Genomic DNA, 22,520 nt, shown 5'->3' on the forward strand with positions numbered 1-22,520 from the left:
CTCTTTTCTTGCAAGATTGATGTCAGCCTTACCAAGTAGACCAGACAGGAATCACAGGCAGATGTGCTTATTCTACTGCATTAACAGAACCTTGCAAGTCTGAAAGTCCCATTCTCCTGCCATCTCCTTTATTGTTGGAGAAATTAGGGAGGTTCCCTTCTGAGCCTCTTGCCCTGCCCACTATCTTGCTGCCTGCTATGCTGTCCTTGTCTGATCATTTCCTAGGCAGCATGTGCTGCCTTCTTATGTGCTAGATATGATCATCTTTACCCTTGGTTTTCAAGGGAGTATGGCAATGAAACAAACTGAGCAATAATAAGAGGGGCACTGGCTAAAAAAAATAATAATAGAGCCAGTCCAATTGAACATCACTTTATCAGGGTAGGCAAGATTGTTCAATTCCTCGTATCCTACAGATATTTGTCAGGTACTGATGTATCCATGATAGCAAACCAGTAGAAAATTTCTTTTCAAACCACCCCCATTTACATTGAAATTCTTCAGAATAAGCTGTGAGGACCCCTGCCTTTATTATTTTTACCTATCTTAGGAAGGGAGACCTTTGAGTAGTAGGGTGAAACTATGTGAGAAGCCTGACCCAAACCACTTCACTTCCTCTGTATTGTAATAGCTATACTAGCTGCTGCTCATAGAATTAAGGTTTCCAATGAAATGTTCTCTATAATATTTTTTGTACGCCAAGCAACTTCCAAATTCTTGTCCCATTCATGGAATTCTTCAGAGATTTCAGATAATACTGTCTCCTATAGCTCCTTCCCTGTTCATTCCCTGCTGCTTTTTTTTATACAGGGTTCATAATTATGTACTAGAAAGAAAAAAAATGGAAAAGCTGCACAGTACCTTTTTATTAATAGCACCAAAATAATTCTGTCTAAAAACTCTATTGTTGCTCCTAGATTTATTTATTCCTTCCCTAAAATTTTATCTATTTATAGATAAAACAAATATATCTTTATATATTTGTTGTTACATATTTTCTACATATTCATCTTTGCTTTAGCAAAAGTGTAGACTGCCATCTAGAGTCTAATAGTGGTAAGGCTGTCCATGTTTTCTGTCCCAAACTCTTGACTTATCATAGAGTTCTAATCATAGAAAGATAGGGCTGGAAGGGACCTTGGAGCTGTTCTAATCCAATCCCCTGTCCAAAGCAGGAGTCCTTATAACCATCTCAGACAAATGGTTGTCCAATCTTTTCTTGAAAACCTCCAACTATGGAGCACCCACAACTCTACGAAGCAAGCAGTTCTATTGACCAATTATTCGCACTATCAGCATATTCCTCCTTATTTCCACTTTGAATCTCCTTTTGATAAGCTTCATCCATTGCTTCTTATCTTGCCCTCAGGAGTTATGGAGAATAAATCAACACCATCTTCCATATGACAATCTTCCAATTGCTAGCTTGTCTCCCTGAGCCTTTTCTTCATTAAGTTAAACATACCTAGTTCCCTTAGCTGTTCATCATATCATTTAGTCTCCAGACCCTTATCATCTATTTTTCTCTTCTCTGAATCCTTTCTAGGGCTTCAACTTTTTTTTTTTGTAAGTGACCAGAATTGTACACAGACTTCTAAACATGGCCTCACTAGTGAAGTATAGAATGGTGCTATCACTTCCCATTATTTTGATAACTATCTCTCTGTTGATGCATTCTAGAACTGTATTGGCTTTTTTGAGTGATATAGCTTAAATCTTAAAATGAAAAATAGATTTAGGAGAATGTAATGGTTGACATATGTGAAAGACACAACAAGCTTCCCAATGCAATGGGGATTATAGATTATAGGACTATATTATTTCCAGCTAATATGTTACCTTAGTAAGATTATCAGTTCTTTATATTTTCATGTGAAGAATTTTTAGCATGGGAAAGACTAAACTCAAAGAGTTATTTGATTCAAATACTAAATCAAAACAAAATTAACAATTGATTTCATGTTCAAATTATTTTCCATCAAACATATATTATATTGCCCATGTGGATACACTGCCATATAGCACATTGACTTGTAAGTTCCATTTTCCCAACCATTGTATTAAGGAGAATATGGACATTTTTATCTTTCAGTATCTTCCAGATGAAGTTTGGATTTTAGGCAAATACCCAAATACAATGTGCAGCTTTGTAATATTATGATCTGGTAAACTTATTTCAGAAAGCTTAAAACCAGGTTGATTTGTTAGTACATTAATATTGCAAGAGAATGTATTTTTATACAAGTCTGAGAACAGCAAATGTATTTTTATTACTGATCAATTAGTCGATCAATCAATCAATCAATCAAGCTATAAACTACTCTTTGAATCTTACTGCCTGAAAAATACAATATAAATAAATACGTATTATTCTAGCATACTGTAAGCCAGGGGTGTCAAACTCAATTTCATTTAGGGCCACAGCAGCGTTGTGTTTGACCTTGGGGGACTGGGATGGGCGTGGTCATGGTGGACGTGGCCATCTCAACGTAACTCATGTTGGGGGCTCCTGTGGTGGCCTGAGTGCTCTGCCAGCGAAAACGGACTCCTGAGCTACATTTTCGGCTCCAAAGGCCTCCTGCAACCCTCGGCCAACAAAAACGGAGCTTGCGAGGGCCACACACAGTCCTCCTGAGTTCTGTTTTCACTGGCAGAGGCATTGCGGGCTGCTCCTCTATTTCCAGGGTGGCCCCGCAGGCCAGATCTAAGGACCCTGTGGGCCAGATCCGGCCCCTGTGCCTTGAGTTTGACACCCCTGCTGTAAACAATACATATTTTTCTAGTGGTACTATTAAAATCCCAGGAGATACAAGAAGAATGTAAATTCTAATTAGATGAATATATTTCCTGTCTCTTTTTTCTACTTTTTTCTTTGTTTTTTAAGCTTTGTAGAAAGTTTTTTCTTCTCTCTCCAGAATACAATCCCTTCCACTGTTTCTCTTCCACAGTCCATCGCCAAACATCCCACCACATCCATCACCCCCTGTCAACTCACCTGCCTCCGCCCCCCAAGACCCAAAAGAGACGTCTCCATTCTAATAGGAAAAAGAAAAAAAAGAAAAAGGCAAGGAAAATGTCTATGCCTCCCTCCAACGTCACCCCAACCATCCAGGAGGAAGAAGAGGAGGAGGAGGAGGAGGAAGAAGAAGAAGCAGAATCTGAGGGGGAAGAGGTTCTGGAGAAGGAAATCTCAGCAGAGTCTGACGTTGAATCCTCTCCCAAAGAGAGGTCTTTGAGCACTTTAACAGCAGGACTGACTGAAAGGAGTGTTGAGGTGAGAGACTTCGAATCCACACTGCAAGAGGAGTTTTGGGCTTGTACAAGATCACGTATTGTGTGTTTGGTATGTGTGTGTGCCATTTGTCAAAGGTAGGGGTCTCTATAGCACAATGTCCCAAAGATGCTTTTCAAAAGGCAAGTGGCCTTTCTTGGTTTTTTTCTTGAAAATGTTCTAAAGAAGCTCCTTGGATGAGAAGCAAAGAAAAAACCCAAGAATGTCTAATTGCCTTTTGAGAAAAGCACCTCTGGGACATTGTGCTACGAGACCTTTTAAACAACCATGACCTGAATGATTGAGAATCTCCATAGACATCTATAGCACAATGTTAGTATGAAACTGTTGACTGATAAAAAGCAGAAAAAAACAGGTTTGTGTTTGGTTTCCCCCCTGGTGTTAAAAGTTCATTGCCCCTTATTTTTTCTCAGTTTTAACCAACCAAACCAATAGCAACATTACTTTTCTAGATGTTGTGTCATTTTGACCCTTTGCGCTGCTTCTTTCAGTTTACCATTGGACCTGAGGAGCCTGAGGAAGAAGAGGAGGAAGCTCATGGCACCCAATGCACTTTGTCATTTCATATGGCTGAAGAACACAGTCATCTTTCCCCAATCCCATGTTTCTCCAGCCTGCTGCCAGAGAAAGGCCCTACTTTTTCTAATAGGTAAGAGGGGGTGATATTTTTCATGTTTTGGAATTTACATAGGTTGGAGACATTCAGGACAAAGTAGCAAGTTGCCTTTCCAATTCAGGTTCAGGAGTTCACTTTGGGAGTATAAATGGGATAAACTTAATTTCAAACAGAGCTCATCCAGATTTAATTATAATATGTATCTTCCATTCTAGAATGTGAAAAGAAGAATGCATATTTTTTCATTACTAAGGAAATAGTGTAATGTAGGCAGCTAGAACAGTGTGAACTTCTTTTCCTCCTCCCACCAGGATGATAGAAAGAAAGCCAAAAGAAGGAAAATGCCATCTTCCTTCCATTAATTTGAAAAATGCAAAGGCAGCTTTGTATCACTACCTGATGTTTTAGTAATTCATCTGCAAAAGTCCCTACGTTCCAAGGCATGTTATCAGATCCAGCTCTCCATGACATAAACAAATACTAATATATATTTGTTTAAAATAGTATTCAGAGTATATTAACACACACAGCTTATAAACATGTATTGCAAGTATTAATCTCCAAAAAAAAATAAAAAAAAGAATTAGGATTCCAAAATAACAGATGTAAATAAAGGAACAATGGGTAGGCCCATCCAAAAGAAAATGAAGCTAGTTTTCAGGGGAAAACTAGGCCACTTGCTTTGAGCATATGCAAAATAAAATCAATCCTAATATAAGTCTGATTACTTCTACCTCTAGCAGCATGGGTTATGTTATATTGTTTCTGGGGTCCTGGAAAATGTAGTTGTACAAACTGAAATATGTTTAAATTTCATCCTTTCCTTTGCCAATAGTTAGTTGCTTCTCCTGGGGAGATTATAAAACAAGCCTCCAGCAAACTCTTCCATGGGTACCGTATTTGACCTCAAGGAAATTTGTGTTTTTCTCAGGGATTTAGCCACTTAGCTCTTTAGGCTTTCTTATTATAGGTAGAAGAGATTAGTTTAAGGTAACTTATGTGTAGAGAGCCAGTTTGGTGTAATGGTTAAGACATTAGACTAGAAACAAGGAAATAATGAGTTATAGTCCAGCCTTAGGCACAAAACTAGCTGGGTGTCATGGGCCAGTCATTGTCTCTCAGCCTAGGAAGCAAGCAATGGCAAACCACTTCTGAAATCTTGCCAAGGGAACTGCAGGGATTTGTCCAGGTAATCATCAATTGTGTATTGATTCTAAGGCAAAAAAAAAAAAAAGTATATGCATTCTGAGGTAGGAAAAATCTCTAGAAGCTTGCACTGCTAGAGATGCCCTTTACATATATACTCAAGGAGTCTTTGGTTCAAATATTTACTTGCAAACTTAAACACAGAGGAATATAGGTAGTCCTTGTATTACAATAGAATTGGGAATGGAATTTCCAGTCAAAAAAGAATGACATCATGCAACTACATCAGGGATGCTATTCAGCAGGTTCTGACAGGTTCTAGAGAACCGGTAGCGGAAATTTTGAGTAGTTCGGAGAACCAGCAAATACCACCTCTGACTGGCCCCAGAGTGGGATGGGAATGGAGATTTTGCTATATCCTTCCCCCAGGAGTGGTGAGGGAATGGGGATTTTGCAGTATCCTTCCCCTGGAGTGGGGTGGGAATGGAGAGTTTGCAGTATCCTTCCCCTGCTACGCCTACCAAGCTACACCCACCAAGCCACACCATGCCCACAGAACCAGTAGTAAAAAAAATTGAATTTCACCACTGAACTACATCCTTTAGCAATGACAATCCTGGCAATACAGTTGGTTGTCAGAACCCCAGGATTATATGAGTCATTAAGTGGGAAGAAGCAAGAAGGCCAGCGGGTAACAGCTGTGGGTGAGAACTACAGAACTTGCAACCTTTTGCTGGTTTCCTCATTGACTTTGTTTGTGGGAAGCTGGCAGGGATAATTGGAAATCATGATTATGTGATCGTGGCTCACTCAGATATCATAATCATGAGCAGGGCACCAAACACCTGGATCGCGATCACATAGCTATGGGGACACAGCAGCAACCAGAACTTCTAGGACTGATCATTAAATACATGGTGGTAACCTATCTGTACGATTTCTAGAAGACGTCATTAAAGATGTCACAGTCATCAAAGCTGTCATAACAAGATCTATCAACTGAAGAAGGAGCTTTTGAAGATTCATCTTTTCAGTTAGGAAATATTGGACTTCAGATAAAACCATTAAGAAACCTGCCAAGTTGTCCCTTAGTTGAGGAATTCTCTAGGACAGAGCTAGATTATTCACAACCTAAGATTTTTTCTCAACCAGTGGTGGGTTGTCCCCGGTTCGGACTGGTTCTATAGAACTGGTAGTAAAACCGGCGGGAGGCTCCGCCCACTGACCCTGATGTCATCAGAAGCGATCTGCACATGTGCAGAACATGCAATCCCGTTGCGAATCGGTAGTAAAGGTAAGTAGAACCCACCCCTGTCCTCAACCTTATTTCAAACACCCTCTGCAGACATTTAGTTTACACCTATGGACTGAACTAATTTATTGTTTTCCTCGCAGTCTGCTACTTCAGAAAGAGAAAAAAAGAGGGTGTTGAAAAGAGAAAGTGGGCAGGGAAGAGAAAAGGATTATCAGAAAGAGAAAGTGGATTGGCCCACCCAATTTGGTTTCTGGCACTACTTACCACCTGCTTTATTTCAAGTGGAATTGGCATGCTGCCTTCCAAATGCATCTTGAGAGAATGCAGGTTAAAAGAAAACCCAAAGCAAATCTTTAATCTTGTTCAAATATCTGAACTCTGGAATTACCTTCTGTCTTCTAGGAATAAGTTCTCACTTTCAGTTATTATTTCTCTGCCATCATTGTTCTCTTTCTTGCCTCCACAGCTTTCCTGAATACAGAGATAATGTATCTCGGGGCTGGGATAAGCGCAAACCATGGAGTCAGGTGCCAAGTGGACAGCGGTCAAACTATGACCTGAAGGAGAGAGTGTGCATTGGCAGCATGACTGCAATAGAGAATGCCACATATCAACGAATCCCCACTGATGAAGCTGAAGCTCAGATGTTGGCTTCTGCTGACCTTGATGATATGAAAAGTGAGATTCAACTTTGACCCTTGATTCTGTCCCTAGTAATGATGATGGCAGCAGCGCCTGTATGCTGAGAGTGTAGCACTGGGTGAATAGGGGAGGCCCATAAGAACATCAGTATAACTATTCTTCTACGTTAAAAATAAGTAACTGGATTGTGTAATAATTTTAATAATAAGGACAGAATGATGTATGTAGCTGTTTAATTCTCAGGATATTCATTTGATATACTTTGGTATATTTGTAGTCTGAAAGAGATTGTGATTTTGGGTCTAACAACATATAATAACTATTATATTAATGGCCATAGAACATATATAATTCTGGTTTGTTTTTGTTCGTTCTTATTTAGGTGGCCAAATCCTATTCATTATATTCATAAATATCCTTCTAGATTCAGGATATTTGATATTTAACTTATAAGTAAATATACATAGGAAAGTAGATACAGAATAATTGTTATTTAGTTTCTCTTTCTATATAAGTTATGACTTTGTAAAATTCTACATGTGTTTTCTTTGATCTTTCTTTTTATTAAGATAAAAAAATATCTAAGCAGTTCCTTAGATTCTAGTATTTACTTTGCTCTCTGAAGTTAATTTATATAATTCAGACTTGCATGTATTTCAGTAAAAATATTCGCCCCATATATAGTAAGCAATACATTTCTTTCAAATACTATGCTTTCAGTTCCAAGAAATAATGTCATTTTAGTACTAGGCTAGCTATAATGTTCAGGAGTCTATAATGAGATGTTGATACATGATTTTAACTCCTAGCATATTTTGACCTGTGAGGCTTTCAGTAGTTATGCCTAAAAACTGCTTTTTAGGAATATACAGGAGATTTTTCTTGTTATGTTAGCAATTTCATATGTGATGAGGTAGTTATAGAGGTAGATAGGGAGAGAGATAGGAAAAGGAAGGAAGGAAGGAAGGAAGGAAGGAAGGAAGGAAGGAAGGAAGGAAGGAAGGAAGGAAGGAAGGAAGGGACAGCAAGACCGATGAAATATAATGACAAATTTATTTAATCCTCACTGAGGATCTTCCAAAATGTTATAAATCCTACAAGATGTTATAAATCATTCTACTTAAAGATGATTCTCTAGGCCTTTCTTTACTCGACAGAAAATCCTCAAATACATTGCTTTCCAAATTTGACCAGACAATCTGCAATCCAATATAGTCTTCTGTTACCTTAGAGCTCAGTTTTATTCTCTATATCCTGTGCTACTACTCATCCATAGTTTACTGGATGGTATTCAATTCTCATATGCTAAGGCTAACCTAGTATCTTCCTTGCTGAACCATTAGGATTTTGCTTTCTTCTTCTTAACCTAAAGTTATCTTCACCATTTTACTCTCAGAGAATTACGTTGTTCAATTTCTGGAGGGAGTAACCAAATTTGAGTAGGAATCTGTATTAAATCCAGGATCTATCATTATCTCAAATCCTACAAAGTTTCAGAGTGTCTGGAACTGAGATTACATCTATTTACTGCTATGTTCTACATTTTCCTTCCCCCTCCCCGAAAACTGAGCTCTCTCATTCTCTCAATGCAAAAACATAGAATGGACGTCATGGAAATGCAGTTTTGAGCCTCAGGATATAAAGATGTCAATAGGCTAGTTTCCAAGCTTCAGTAGATAGAGATAACTAAAAGCATGTGAAGGGGCACAGTAGGCTGTGCCACAAAGGAAAAACAGCACAACAACACATCATATATTGGATTTCCTACAGAATTTCCTTGCTGGCTTTGGCACTATGCAAGGATATATTCCCACTTGGATTCTAAACAAGCAGTCACAATTTTGGTGCTAACTGTTTCGCTAGATGGTCAGTAGTAACATTCTTAATCAAATACTATCCAAAAATTCCTGGGCATTGGATATTGTGCTATCTGAAAAATTTCAGAGAAGAGGAACTCATCTCCTACCTAAATCCTACTCTTTGCGACGTACTCAAGACTTTTAATCTTCCAACGAACATAGCAATGGCCATTCCAAACGGAAAGGAGATAATAAAGGGCATTGGAATAGGAGATAGACCAGAAATAGAGATAGCTGTCTGTGCCTATAATTCTTTAGATTATGATGACTTTGAGGAGTTTGCTCTCAACTTTGAAGACTATGATTTATGGGAGGCTATACAGAACCACTTGGGTTGTCCTGGTCTGGAGCCAATTCGTAAGTACTGCAGTTGTGCTAGGATTCACATGTTCAGGTTATATGTATGTGCGTCCTTCCACGCATTTACTTTCAACTTCATTAAGACTTTTTTTCCCCATTAATCAGATTTTAAATATAACAAACTTCATTTATTTTAAATATATTTTATCACTATATGCAATATATCTTATCACCATCTGGCAATTTCAAATATATTATATTTCAAAATTCTTTTTTCTATTACTTTATTTAAGGGAAAAGTAATTTTGTCCACCTTTGCTTTTAATTATTCTTTGCCCATTTAAAGTTAATTTTTATTTGTTTAACTTTATCCTATCCGAAAAGTTTATTTCTCTATTGTTCTGGAGGCTACTTGTTCAAATATTTTGGAAATGTGAAGCTGAAGGCATTTAACTACAACTTATATTTTCTCACTCATGTCTCAGACATGCACATCCATGAACAAATTAGCAACTCTTTCTCAGTTTGATGCCTATAATTTGTTTTCCCATCAACATCCACCATCCACTCATCCACCCACTCCACACACAGATATTGTACATTATGTGATGTGACATGCTTTTCTTATTGAAGTTAGATGAACTCATTCATAAACATACATTCATATGTTGAAAGGCCATCAGAAATTGCTATTACCAGCATTGGGCATGTTTACTAGTTAAATATGCTGAGAATGGGAATGGAGATTACTTAAATTTGTAAAAAAACAAACAAAAAAACAAACTATCTTCCTTAGGGCCTAAAATATTTCATTTTGATCTTCATTAATATATACAACAAAGTACATGAGGAATGTTATACACCGTCCACAGAATTTTAGTTAATCTGGAGTAGGATTTAATTCAATATCTCAAAAGCAACTCAAAAGCCCAACTGAAAAACATAAACAATATACAACAATCTGCATCTTTCCTGTTAAAAATCAGTTATAACTATGTTTTTTAATCATGTGCAGCAAAAAAAATGGGAAAATGGGAAAGAAAATGAGAAATTGGGGTTTAACTTTCAACAATCTCAAATTGGTGGATCAGTAGGCGGCAAGCCATCTGGGATTTCTAATGTCTCAAGGAGAAAGAATTGTCTTTGGTCTGTACCACTGATTTAATTTACCTTTCTCAGTAGTTGTTATTCTCATTTTATGCTGAAGGTAACAACTCTTCTACGCTGTATTACAGCATTTATAGCCAGTGCTTATGTATTCAAAGGTTGCTTTTGCCATTATGAAACACATTAATTTTTGTTTGTACCAAACAAAAAAATAGCCATTGTAAACTGCCTTTGGCAGCTTATATTCATAAATGGAAAGGGTGCAAAAAAGAACGGATCTAAAATTACTTAGTTATATAGATATTTATATGATCTAATGAGCCTTATATTTAAAAGGCAATTCACTAATCAATTTATATGACTCTGGCTCTTCAAAGATTTTTCTCCATTTCCCTGTAAGTAATGTTAAATAGAGAAATTACATTGAATTAACTATCAGTAGTGGTCAAAGTGTATGCTGTGAGGAGAACTATTGCGTTGTTATGTAATGTAACATAATTAAGAGTGTTGCACTAGGATAACAGAAACCAAAAGAGGGATAAAGTAGAAAATTGATGAATATAATAAAGTGCATGTAGTACAGTGAGTTCCTTTTATACTGTGAATAACTTGAGGGTACACCCTCCAGGTGTCTGCTTTATTAGAGATTTCTTATTTAAAGAACCAGAGGTCCATCTGAGAAATAACTTGCCCAAAGGACCCATTCATATCTGTGTTACAAAAAGTTCTTATTTACCCAGATGTTTTTATGGCATGTTTTACAATTTTACAGAATGTTTATCTATGCTTTAATATTACTGATTTAAGATATAACTGATTATATGCCTTAACAATCTTATTATGGTTTCCCTTATTATTTCCCTCAGTCCCATAGATGAGGCTCCAAGATAATGCTTGATAAAATAATGCTTCAGCTTTAGATTTTCCTGTTGTCTTTGTAGCACCCAGCAAAATGGCAGGGGAATAGAGGTTCTGCTATGCTTCATGGCAATTTTTATACATAGCACTTTTTAAATAGGGTTTTGCCAAACACTTGTAAGTGCGCCTGTTTGCATTAGAAAATATTTTTTAAAATGAGCTTTTGCTGGATTCCTGTATTGCATTATCAATTTCTTTAAATGCAAATCAAATGCTCATCATAATGTTTTGCATATGGAAAATCTCCAAATTCAGCTCTCAACAAAGTTAGTCTGGGTGGGAAGATTCTACTGAGAGTATTGCTAATCAGTGTAGGAGGTAATGTGTAAAATGAACTGATGGATTTCTCAGATTTAGTTCTGGGGAAAAAAGGTATTTTGTGATTCATAAAAACAAAATAAATAAGATATATTTGTATATTTTTATAATTTATTCTGCATTTGATTGTTACTCTGTTCCAATGTTACAAAACATGTTTCTTCTGAGTTTTCATCATGCATTACAAAAGCTACATATTTGTATGTGTATGCATTCCTAGGAAATGTGGCATTTAAAATGGAAACTACATTTCATGAATCCTGAGTTCTGTAGTAATTAACAAAGGTCTCTGTTTCTATGGAGCACTTATGACATTCATGTAACTCTGTTATAGAAGGACATTTCTGTTATATGTACCCATGGCCTATCCTACCTTTATTCCAGGCCATCGTTTTGAAGATAATCCAGGAGTAAGAAGACATTTGGTTAAGAAGCCATCCCGGAGCCAAATCAACAGGTCCAGCAAAACATCTTTGTCCTCACAGTCTTTCAAGAAAAAGAAGAAAAAGAAGAAGCTTGACCGAAAACCCCATGAGGTACCATAATGGTCTTTCCTTTTGAATCTCACAATGTATGGTGCCAGCACCTTTATGCATTGTTCAGTTTATTGCTTACTGGTAAATGGCTTTCCATAAGAACAGGGACAATAGAGATGATAAGATTGGATTATAGGAATTATAGGAATTAGCATAAGCCTAGTAACCAAGGTTATTGCTTAGGATATAGATAGATAGTCCCAGTCTAATTTTTGCTATCTGGTTCTCCAGTAATAAAATAAGATCATGTTCAGGGAAGAAAAATGGCCTGGAAGGGAAAATTACAGTTATAACTTGGAAATGTACAACTGGCGTCCAAGAGCCAAATATGACTCCTGAAAGTATCCTTCAGAGTAATCTGAAAATTACAATATTTCATGTGAAATAAGAGAGAATCATTAAATGGATAACTAGAGAATTATAATACACTATCAGCTTTACTTAATTTTAATTAGCAATAGATATAACTGTTATAGAATCAAATTTAGTTTTTTATTCTAGCCTCATCCTCTAATTTTTGGAATGCAACTCTCCAACACACTATTGGAAGAGATTATATATCCCAGTTACAGACTATTTAGGATGTGAATCTAGGCTACTTTCTCTTACATTATGCATATTCTAAGTACATATTATTTATTTATGTATTTAATACATTTATATGGCCGCCCATCTCATACATAATTCTGGGGGGCTAACAATTAAAACAAAGTAAAAACACAACCAATAATTATAGATAAATGCTATAAAATAGCAAAAAAGAACAATGACAACATCCCACAGTCAATATAGTCAAGAAACTGGCTCACCCAAACCATCAGGGCCCTAGACTTGACAAGGGAGCCAAGTTTTAATGTCTTGGGAATGGCCAGAAGAATCAGGGCAAGCCTATTCTTGGGAGGAAGATGTTCCAAATGACAAGTGCCATGGCAGGAAAGATCCTCTTCCTGGGTCCTGCCAGGATAGCACTATCTTGTGGTTAGGACCTGGAGATACCTCTCCTGATAGATTTAATAGGATGGGTAGACTCCACTGGGGACAGTAGCTCCTATAATTAACCTAGCTCCAAACTATGAAAGGCTTTAAAGCTACTTATTAGAACCTTGAATTGCATCCAAAAGCCTCCGAGGAGTCAGTGCAGCTTGCACAGCAGAGATGTCACATGGACTGAAGGACAAATACCCATAAATGCCCATGTTGGCACATTTTAAGGCAGTTGAAAATACTCTGCAAAGATAGCCTGGCCCCATAGAGAGTGCATTGCAATTATCCAATCAGTAGGTGACTAAGACTTGAGTGGGTAAATTGGCATGAGGACATAGGCAATGGCCCTCATTTCCTCTTGAACTATACTTTAGATGCTGTTAAGCATATGTCATCTACAGAAGCTCTGGTACTATCAGGGCAGAGCTAAAGGGCACTATCTCTTCCTTGCAGCAATCTTATAATAGGGCAATTAGGGATGCCATTCTTATAAACTTATAAAGTTTATTTATTCTTATAAATTCTTATAAAGGGTAATGGACTGGAATTTAACTATCTTGATTTTTCTTAGGTTTTTGTGGAGCTGAATGAATTAGTAGTGGACAAAAACCAGGACATGCACTGGAAGGAGACAGCACGCTGGATCAAATTTGAGGAGGATGTGGAAGAGGATACGGCACGCTGGGGAAAGCCTCATGTTGCCTCACTTTCTTTTCGCAGCCTTTTGGAGCTCAGGAAGACTATTGCCCATGGTGAGTAATCCTGATGAAGTTAGGCTTTGGCTGGAAACATGTATTGACATCCCAGCTGCCTTGTGACTTAAAGGAAGACACTTTTTTTTTAAGCTGGAGGAAGAATTTTTAGGATTGAAATAAACTTATTCATCAAAAAGAGAAAATGATCAATGATTGTAGTCATTATCAACTTAGTCCTGTAGCAGAATATAATATAAAGTATAATACTAGATCAAGAAAAGGACACCAGATCATTGAATATATTAATGATACATTAAACCATGAAATATTGCCTTTGCTTTTATTTATCTTTTTCACAAGACGTATACATTTGTATGAATGGACAATGCTTCTCAAAGCTTTTACCTGTCTATTTTGCAGATATGCTGCAAACATAGTAAGAATCTGATATTTTTTTGCCTAAAGAAAAAAAAATAGAAGTAAAAATAGAAGGAGACAATCTGCTTGAGAAAATTTTTGACTGTGAAAAATTGAAAAATGTGCCCCCTTCCATTATTATCTCAGGAGCTGTTTTGTTGGACCTGGAACAAACAACATTACCAGGCATTGCTCATCTGGTGGTTGAAACAATGATAATCTCAGATCAGATCAAGGCTGAAGACAGAGCCAATGTCCTGAGGGCCCTACTGCTCAAGCATAGGTAGGTGGTGTAGAGTGGTGAACCTAGAAACACAGTTAATTGGAATTGTGGATAAAAGTATAATACTGTAGAAGAGGAAGAACTAATAAAGTATAAGTAACTATGACACAGTACAAAAAATTATATCCTAAAGATTAAGCAAGGTCCTAGGGATGATAAGAGGCAGTTGAAGAGAACAAGATAACTTTTTGGCAATTCCTTAAAGAAGTTATTGAAGAAAGGATGTACGAATATACTGGCTAGCCTGGAACAGGAAAAACGTCACATATATGAAATTCCAGCAAATCTACATACAAATAGGAAAATCAGAATTTTATAATATATAGGGGAGCTGAAAGATAGATGAGGAGAGATTTGCTTCTTAAAAAAACATTGTTTTTGTTGAAAAGCAATTGTTCAGTAAGAGTGAACAATGGTTTTTCTTCACTTCAGTCAGATTTTAGGATAGATATTTGAAGAGCAACTGTTTAGCCAGAGAAATTAGGCCAAGGTTCTTTAGTTTCTTTGATATCCATATTATTTCCTCAGCCACCCCAATGATGAGAAGGAAGCATTCTTCCCCCGGAACCATTCCAATTCCAGCCTGAATTCTATAGTGGGAAATCATCATCTCAATCACAATCACACAATTGACACTTGCATGCCATTGATGGGAGAAGAGAGGATTGAGATGACAGAACCACGAATCCATGACCCGGAGTACAGAGAGGTGAGTTTAAAAAAGGATATGTCAACCCTTCAAGGTAGACTAGGCTAGGAAACCTAGGTCATAGAGGCTAATACTATTTTTATTACAAGTAATAAATTCATTGCATACATTATCTATCATGCAAAGTCTGAATACACTTCCCCTGTTCATCCCTTTATCTTTTTGAGAACTAAGAGGGATCTTATGTGAAACATTTTCTCAACTTACAATTCTGACTCGCACTCAGATTTATTTTATCTGACCGTATCTTTGTAGTGGCTCTTCCTCCTGTTGCTCAGATTATTCCTTCGGCCCATTACAGGATCAGATTGAATTTATCTGTAAAACTAATTTACAGTGATGTGTAAGTTCAAGAAAATTAAGTATATGAATTATGAACTGATATGGGTGCACTGAAAGCAAACAAACAAAACATTTTTTTAAAGTTTGTATCAAATAAAACCTGGATTTTACCACTAGTACAAAATTAAACATATTTCAGGGCCTTCCACAGTTTATTCTGTTTCTGCTAGTCATGGAGAAGGAATAATAAGAATTTTGAGAAGTGACTTAATCAAGAATATATGTATATGGAGAAAGTAGGATATTAAATTAAAGAAAGTAAGTAAGTAATTAGTATAATATAATGGCCCTGAGAATAGATTGAATTGATGTATTAATGAATTCATTAATTAACAAATCCATGAATGTGTAAGGGGGACATAATGTAACAGTCTTTAGATTTACCTGAAATAAACATGTAGAAAAGTAAGAAATTAAAGTCTGTACCTTGTAGAATCTTAGTAACTAGAGTGTAGGTTATATATTTCACAAAGTCAGGGGCTATTCTAGCCAGACGGCATATGAAAGTCATCACAAGCTAATTCAGATATTTCTTGTTGGGATAGAAAAACATGCACCTCCACAGCGCTGAGGGACATCGTGGCAAGTACATCAAATTGATGGAAAAGATTCCTGATGATGCTGAGGCGACCGTAGTGCTTGTTGGTAAGGAATCCTAAATCAAAGTGCAGTACAAAATACCTTGAGAAGGTATTTTGTAATCATGCAATTAATGTAGCTGTGGTATTTCCAATTATGTTTATGCTGTCATATTTTGGTTTATTCTATTCTGGGATGTGTATAACCTGTTCAGAGCTAGGCACGATTGGAGGCAGTATATAACCAATAAAATAAAATAGAACTCTCTTACCAGTACAGAAGCCAATAAGTAGCACAAACTGCTCGTATCAAAGTAACTAGACAAAAGGAGGGAAAGAGAGCACATAAAACACCCCACAATAGTACCATTTGTTGGTTAGTGGTACAAACAAGAAGAGCCTTGGTACTACAGTGGTTTAAAGCACCCTGTTATTAACACAGCTGCCTGCAATTTACTGATGGTTCGAATCTCTCCAAGGCTCAAGGTTGACTCAGCCTTCCATCCTTTCTAAGGTAGGTTAAATGAGGACCCAGCTTGTGGGGGCAATAAGCTGACTTTGTATAAATATACAAAAGTATGAAGGCTATTGCTTAATGCACTGTAAGCCGCCCTGAGTCTCCGGAGAAGGGCGGCATATAAATCAAAATTAAAAAAAAAAAAAAAATTGTGGGGGTTTTATGTGCTCTCAGTGGTACAATAGGCTGGAGATTAGAAAGTGAACAATAATGAAAGGGGAGAAATCACAAATATAAAAGGTTTATAGGACAATGTATAAAATGTATAAAATTAATATCATGATGGTTAGGAATTATAGTGTAAATAAAAGTAAATGGAACAAGAAGGAAATGAATAGTATAAGGGGAAATGGGGGGAAATGTAAATATTAGAAGATTACCGCTATGAAACAGTTGTAAAAAGGGAACATATACTATGTGTTTTGTGTTTTGTGTTTGTCATATTGTGTTGTGTTATAAATAAAAAATAAAAAAAAACCACAATCATTTTCTGGCAATAGTAGCAGCATTACCACTGGCTTATTGCATAAGATATAGAAATAATACCCTTACTAGGAAGCTAAACATAGTCCCACTAATTTCCATGCCTGCATCATGTTAGAGACAGAATTCAAGCATTATCAATCTCTGTGTGTACATATTTGCTTAACTGCTGCAGTTCAGCTTGTGTTCTATTGATATAGTAAGACTTTGTGCCAGTAACCTATTAACTATGAGATCATTCTGAAATCTTAGCTCCTCAACCGGAAATTCAAAAATTCTTAACTGAGAAAAACTAAGATTGACATAGCTTCTGTTCCTTCTTGGTTACCTTTATTTATGGAGGGAGGGGGCAATGAAATTTCTGAATTGGCTTGGTTGCATTTGTTTTTGGATCAGAATATAGTTGCACTTTGATGAAGATTATTATTTTTAAATTTAATCTTCGTATATCTTTCAAAAAAATAGGACAGTAACTGCCAACTCTGCACTTGAACTACTTCTATTAGTCACAGACATTGTATTAACAGCAATTGAAATAGTAAGTCACCACTAAATGTAATATGAATCTGACTATGCTGAGTGCTTTTTGCCTGGACTTCCCTATCTGGGACATATATCTTGTTACTTGTAAGTTCTACACTGATCCAATAACTCTGGTTTTATTCTTCCTCTCCTCATAGGTTGTGTTGAATTTCTCGAACAACCATCAATGGCTTTTGTCCGTTTAAATGAAGCTGTATTCCTGGAATCAGTTCTGGAAGTTCCGATTCCTGTTCGCTTCATCTTTGTTTTGCTAGGGCCAAGTCAGTCCAATGTGGATTACCATGAGATTGGACGTTCAATCTCTACTCTCATGTCAGACAAGGTAAAGACCTGACTATTGGTTCGGGCTCAAGCTCAAGCATAAATAGAGATGGTGTATGGAGTGATATAAACAACATGTCAAGGGCAAAACTGCAGAGTATGGAAGGGAAAAAAAGACCTACATGTGAGACTTCAGAAAACAACAGCAATGATACATTCAGGGGTGAGCTGCTGGGGGTTTGCAGGGGTTCAGGAGAACCTCTAGCTAAGATTCTGTGCAGTTTGGAGAACCCCCAAATCCCACTCCTGGCTGGCCCTGCCCACCCCGCCTCTCCCAGGAGACCCCACACGGCCCATTTTGGATGCAGGTAAGTGCAGGGCGCACGCAGAGGCTTGGGGAGGGCAAAAAACAGACCTGCCGGAAGTTCGGGAATGTTTCCGGTCTCCAGAGGGCCTCTGGAGCCTGGGGAGGCTGTTTTTGCCCTCCCGGAGGTTTGAAGAAAGCCTCCGAAGCCCAGGGAGGGCAAAAAGCCCCTCCCCCCCATGGTGCAGGAGGACGACTAGGCCACGCCCACCATTGCCACGCCCACCCAGCAAACGGGCAGAGAACTCCTTGCTAAAATTTTTGAAGCCCACCCCTGGATACATTCTATATTAACCCCCCTATCTTTTCTAAGTTAAGCTTACATCCTTTGAAGTTAATTTTTGATGGAGATTTTGATGGCCTTAATTTTTGACAGAGTTTGATAGCATTAATTTTTGATGAAATTTATTTTTTAAAAAAGCTGGCTTAGAGCTGCAGCTATGTTTTAGTTTCTACTTTCCTATTCAGTTGTAAGTTTTGTGTGAAATATTTGTCCTTCCAAATATTCACAAGGGTTTAACAGGAACAGTTGAGGAGTCAACTATCGTGACAAGAAGTATATTTCCCCCCATTTCCTGTCCGGCCAGCTCTGTTGAGCAATTGGTCCAGCATTTTTGTAGCATGTGCTGTTCGTGAACTCTGTCCTCCTATTTGCTTTCAGCAATGTTTTTCATGTGAATGAATCTTTTAGTAATAATTTATCCACACTGTTTAATGTAATTAAAGTGTAGTAGTGAAAAGAGAGTAATTCTTAAATTCCAGGATCACTCTCTCAGTTCTCTCCTGCCAGTATTAAAATTTCTAAAAGTGTTTTTCTACCTGCTCAAAATTTTGCTCATTCATTCTAAAGTAGCTTATTTTATTTGATGTAAATGTGCTACCAAACTGACCAGAACCATTTTATACTTTTTCTAAATGTTTAATTTTATATCAAATCGTGCTATATTTATGAGAGAATATATTTTCTATTTGGTTTTTTTTTTAAATTACTGCCTCCCTCTCCCACTCTGTGATTTAAAACAGCATTTTAAAATTTTAAAATAAACCAGAAAAATTAAATTACCACATAACAAAATCATGCTTATCCATTGAATATGAACCTTATTAAGTTACACTGTATAGAAAGGACTGTTAAAACAGAGATGAGAAATCAGTATAGGCACTGTAGAGCTTTAATTCCTAATATTCCTAACATGTTATTGATAAATTGACTGGGGCTGCTGTAGACTGGAGTTCAGCAACAACTGGGAGATCACATGTTTTACCTCAGCACTAAATAATGTTTTAGTGTCAATACACGAATTGTTCACTTACTGGAATCAAGATTATATTTAATTGCTTGTGTGCTGACATTAAAGACTTTAGAAGAACTGTAATAATATTTCAAGAAATGCATGTGTGTGTACATGCATACACATACACAACCACACATTTTTCCCAAAAGGCAAAATGGGAACAAAATGGTAATTAAATCCAGCTATACTGTTTCACTGAAAATGAACTGAGGGATTTATCTTGAGTTGGGGACTACACCACCAACACGTAATATTAGGGTGGGCAGGGCCAGGTATAAAGATGCTGTCTGTGTTTCACCATGTTTCCCCATTGGTTTATAGCATTTCCATGAAGCTGCTTATATGGCAGATGACCGCCAAGATCTGCTTAATGCCATCAATGAGTTCCTAGACTGCAGCATTGTCATTCCTCCATCAGAAGTAGAAGGGAAAGATTTGCTCAGATCAATTGCCACCTTCCAGAAAGTGCTCCTGAAGAAAAGAAGAGAGCGGGACCAGAAGAAGTCCCTCAAAGAAACAAACTTTCAGGAATCCAAAGGTCTCTTCTGTCTTTGCCTATTGTATCTAATTCCTCTGATTCATATTGTGGCTAGAATAGAATGGGTGAGATATAGCTTGACATGCCAGTAATGCCATTAAAAATTGATGCAGTAACAAAGTAGATGTTGAAGGCAGACTTTGTGGCAATTAACACAAACAAATAAGGGAAAATTAGACCCGAGCACGTGTCTGATTACATACAGTAGGATATTAGTGTGGAAAGGTGTTTTGTTTCAGCTTCTCTGACCATTTCCCTGCTCTTCTATTTATGCCTTTCCAGAGCTATGTGAGGTGAAAGCTGAAGAAGAAGAAGAGGGCGAGGAGGAGGAGGATGACCCTCTGAAGCGTACCGGCATTTTCTTTGGTGGTTTGGTGCGGGACATAAAGCGCAGGTACCCCAAGTATCTGAGTGACCTCAGAGATGCCCTGCACAGCCAGTGCCTCGCAGCCGTGCTATTCATCTACTTCGCTGCTCTCTCTCCTGCCATCACCTTTGGGGGACTGCTAGGTAACAAGTCCGCCCTCCTTTTTCCTCATCTCCCACTTCCCCACACATTTTCTGCTCAAGCTGGTTCCTGTCTTTCTATGCTGCCCAAAATGTTGAGCAGGAGGTTAACATTTTGCTTCTCCTAGCTGAGTGACTGGGGTTGGTTCATGCGCCTGTATCTGTGCTGGTCTAGTAGACAGGCTTCATTTGGCTCTTGTTGCATTCAGATGAGCTTGGCTTTGATCTGTTTCATCCCTGCCTGGCTCTAGGGCTTTCTAGTCTACTGCATGTCTCATCTTCTATGGCAACCACAAAAACTCTATCACCCCTTATGTTACTAAAATGGGATTTCCATTAGCAAACAACCTAGGAGTCCAAACTGGGAAAGGATAAGGGCAGCAAATGAGAGAAGTCAATTTCAATTTCTTCTTATAGACAAATGAAAGAGAATTGGAATAGTGATCAAGGTGCTAGAGGCCAATGAATATATATAAGTAACTTACCCTGAGGTAAGATGGGCAGCCAATAAATTTTATAAACAAACAAACAAATTTCAACAACCATAAAATTTCTGTAATCAAATTATTCAGACTTCTGGCAAGAACATTTTTGTTGGATTGGAGAATGGGGAAGAGATAAAAAAAGGGGCAACAAAATGGAAAACAGAGTTATGTGTAGCCCTTTAACATACTGCCTTTAACCATCTCCCCCTGCTTAAGTCCCTCCATGGACATGCACATACCTACAGTTTATTCCCAAAAGAATGGGGCTGTTGAAAGAAAAAAAGGTTTTCCACCTCTGATTAAAGAATTTAAAGGTAGGTATCACTGCATTGAGTTCACTTGGAAGCAAATAGGCAATTGACATGGTTTGTTCACCATATGATTTTGCTGAATGAATCAGTTCAAAATCTGTCAGTCAAGTTCTACTCTAATTTATATTTTTTTCAAGAGGGTTTGTCCAATTCACACATATGGATTTTCCCCTATACTTTGAAATGTTCCAGAGCTAAGTATCTTTGGGGATTCTCCAGTGGTGGGTTTCTACCGGTTTGCCCCGGTTTGGGCAACCAAAGTGGCGGTGGTGGGAGGCTCCGGCCACCCACCCGGACGTCATCACGGATGCTCTGCGCATGCACAGAAGGTTCTGCGCATGCGCAGAAGCGCCATGCACAAGCGAAGCACACACACGCTCACAGTTCCAAACCAGTAGTGAAGGTAAGTGGAACCCACTACTGGGATTCTCAGTCATCCAGGTCATGGTTGTCCCAAAGGTGCTTGAACTGAAGAAGCTTCTTGGATGAGAAGCAAAATGTCTTCAAAGAAAAACCAAAAAGTCCAGTTGCCTCTTGAAAAAGCACTTTTAGGATATTCCAGAGCTAAGGATTTCAGTGGAAGATTAATCTAAATTCTATCTAAAGATTAACACGGGTTGCCAAAAAATTAACTCTGAAGCATTCTAACAGCTTATTGCACAGGTATAGAACCTATAATGTGTGAATTCACAAATGACCACTGTAAAATCACAGTTGCTCATAAGTAACTAGTTATTGTCAGTCCTCTTCAGAGCCAGTAGAGATCTTTCTGGAACAGATTGAACATCAGTTGTTTGGCCCTAAGAATTATGTGCAGAGAATAGCTTCATACATTGCATTAAGCCATAATACTGTTTATTTGGTTTGACTTTTATATGAATCTAGTCATTGTGGTTTGTTAGCCATGAATCATAACACAGTATATAGACCCAGACAATAATATATTATTCAACAAGTTGTTGATTAAATCAGATTTAGTGTGATATAAGAACTTAGCCGGGGGGTTGGGGGGGGGTGAGATGAGATGTTTCTCTGTGTGTGTCTGTTTTCAGATGCAATTGTGGGCCTTATTTAATCTATCCCAGAATCCAGGTGTAATAACAGAATAGATATGTATGGAAGGACTGATTAGCAGGGCAAGTGAGAAAAAAAGTTTTTTTCTCTCTCTAAACCCCAGATGTGAAAAGAAACTGCATTGATATTTATAACTGCAACATTG

At 37.6% G+C, this 22,520-nt stretch overlaps 1 protein-coding gene across 2 annotated transcripts in view; it reads left to right on the forward strand.

The window, feature by feature from the left end:
* SLC4A3 (solute carrier family 4 member 3) overlaps positions 1-22,520 on the forward strand; it is a 49,641-nt gene that overhangs the window by 18,023 nt on the left and 9,098 nt on the right. For both annotated transcript variants that reach the window (XM_070956837.1, XM_070956845.1), the window contains exons 4-14: positions 2,949-3,274; positions 3,784-3,941; positions 6,776-6,987; positions 11,838-11,989; positions 13,545-13,725; positions 14,233-14,368; positions 14,897-15,077; positions 15,965-16,064; positions 17,678-17,862; positions 19,782-19,998; positions 20,281-20,508. In XM_070956837.1, coding sequence (XP_070812938.1) covers positions 2,949-3,274; positions 3,784-3,941; positions 6,776-6,987; positions 11,838-11,989; positions 13,545-13,725; positions 14,233-14,368; positions 14,897-15,077; positions 15,965-16,064; positions 17,678-17,862; positions 19,782-19,998; positions 20,281-20,508 — 2,076 coding nt within the window. The remainder of the gene's footprint in view (positions 1-2,948; positions 3,275-3,783; positions 3,942-6,775; positions 6,988-11,837; positions 11,990-13,544; positions 13,726-14,232; positions 14,369-14,896; positions 15,078-15,964; positions 16,065-17,677; positions 17,863-19,781; positions 19,999-20,280; positions 20,509-22,520) is intronic.

Source organism: Pituophis catenifer, unplaced genomic scaffold (assembly GCF_029215685.1).
Source record: "Pituophis catenifer annectens isolate HBS135680 unplaced genomic scaffold, rPitCat1.0.hap2 SCAF_1, whole genome shotgun sequence".
NCBI classification, from domain to species: Eukaryota; Metazoa; Chordata; class Lepidosauria; order Squamata; family Colubridae; genus Pituophis; species Pituophis catenifer.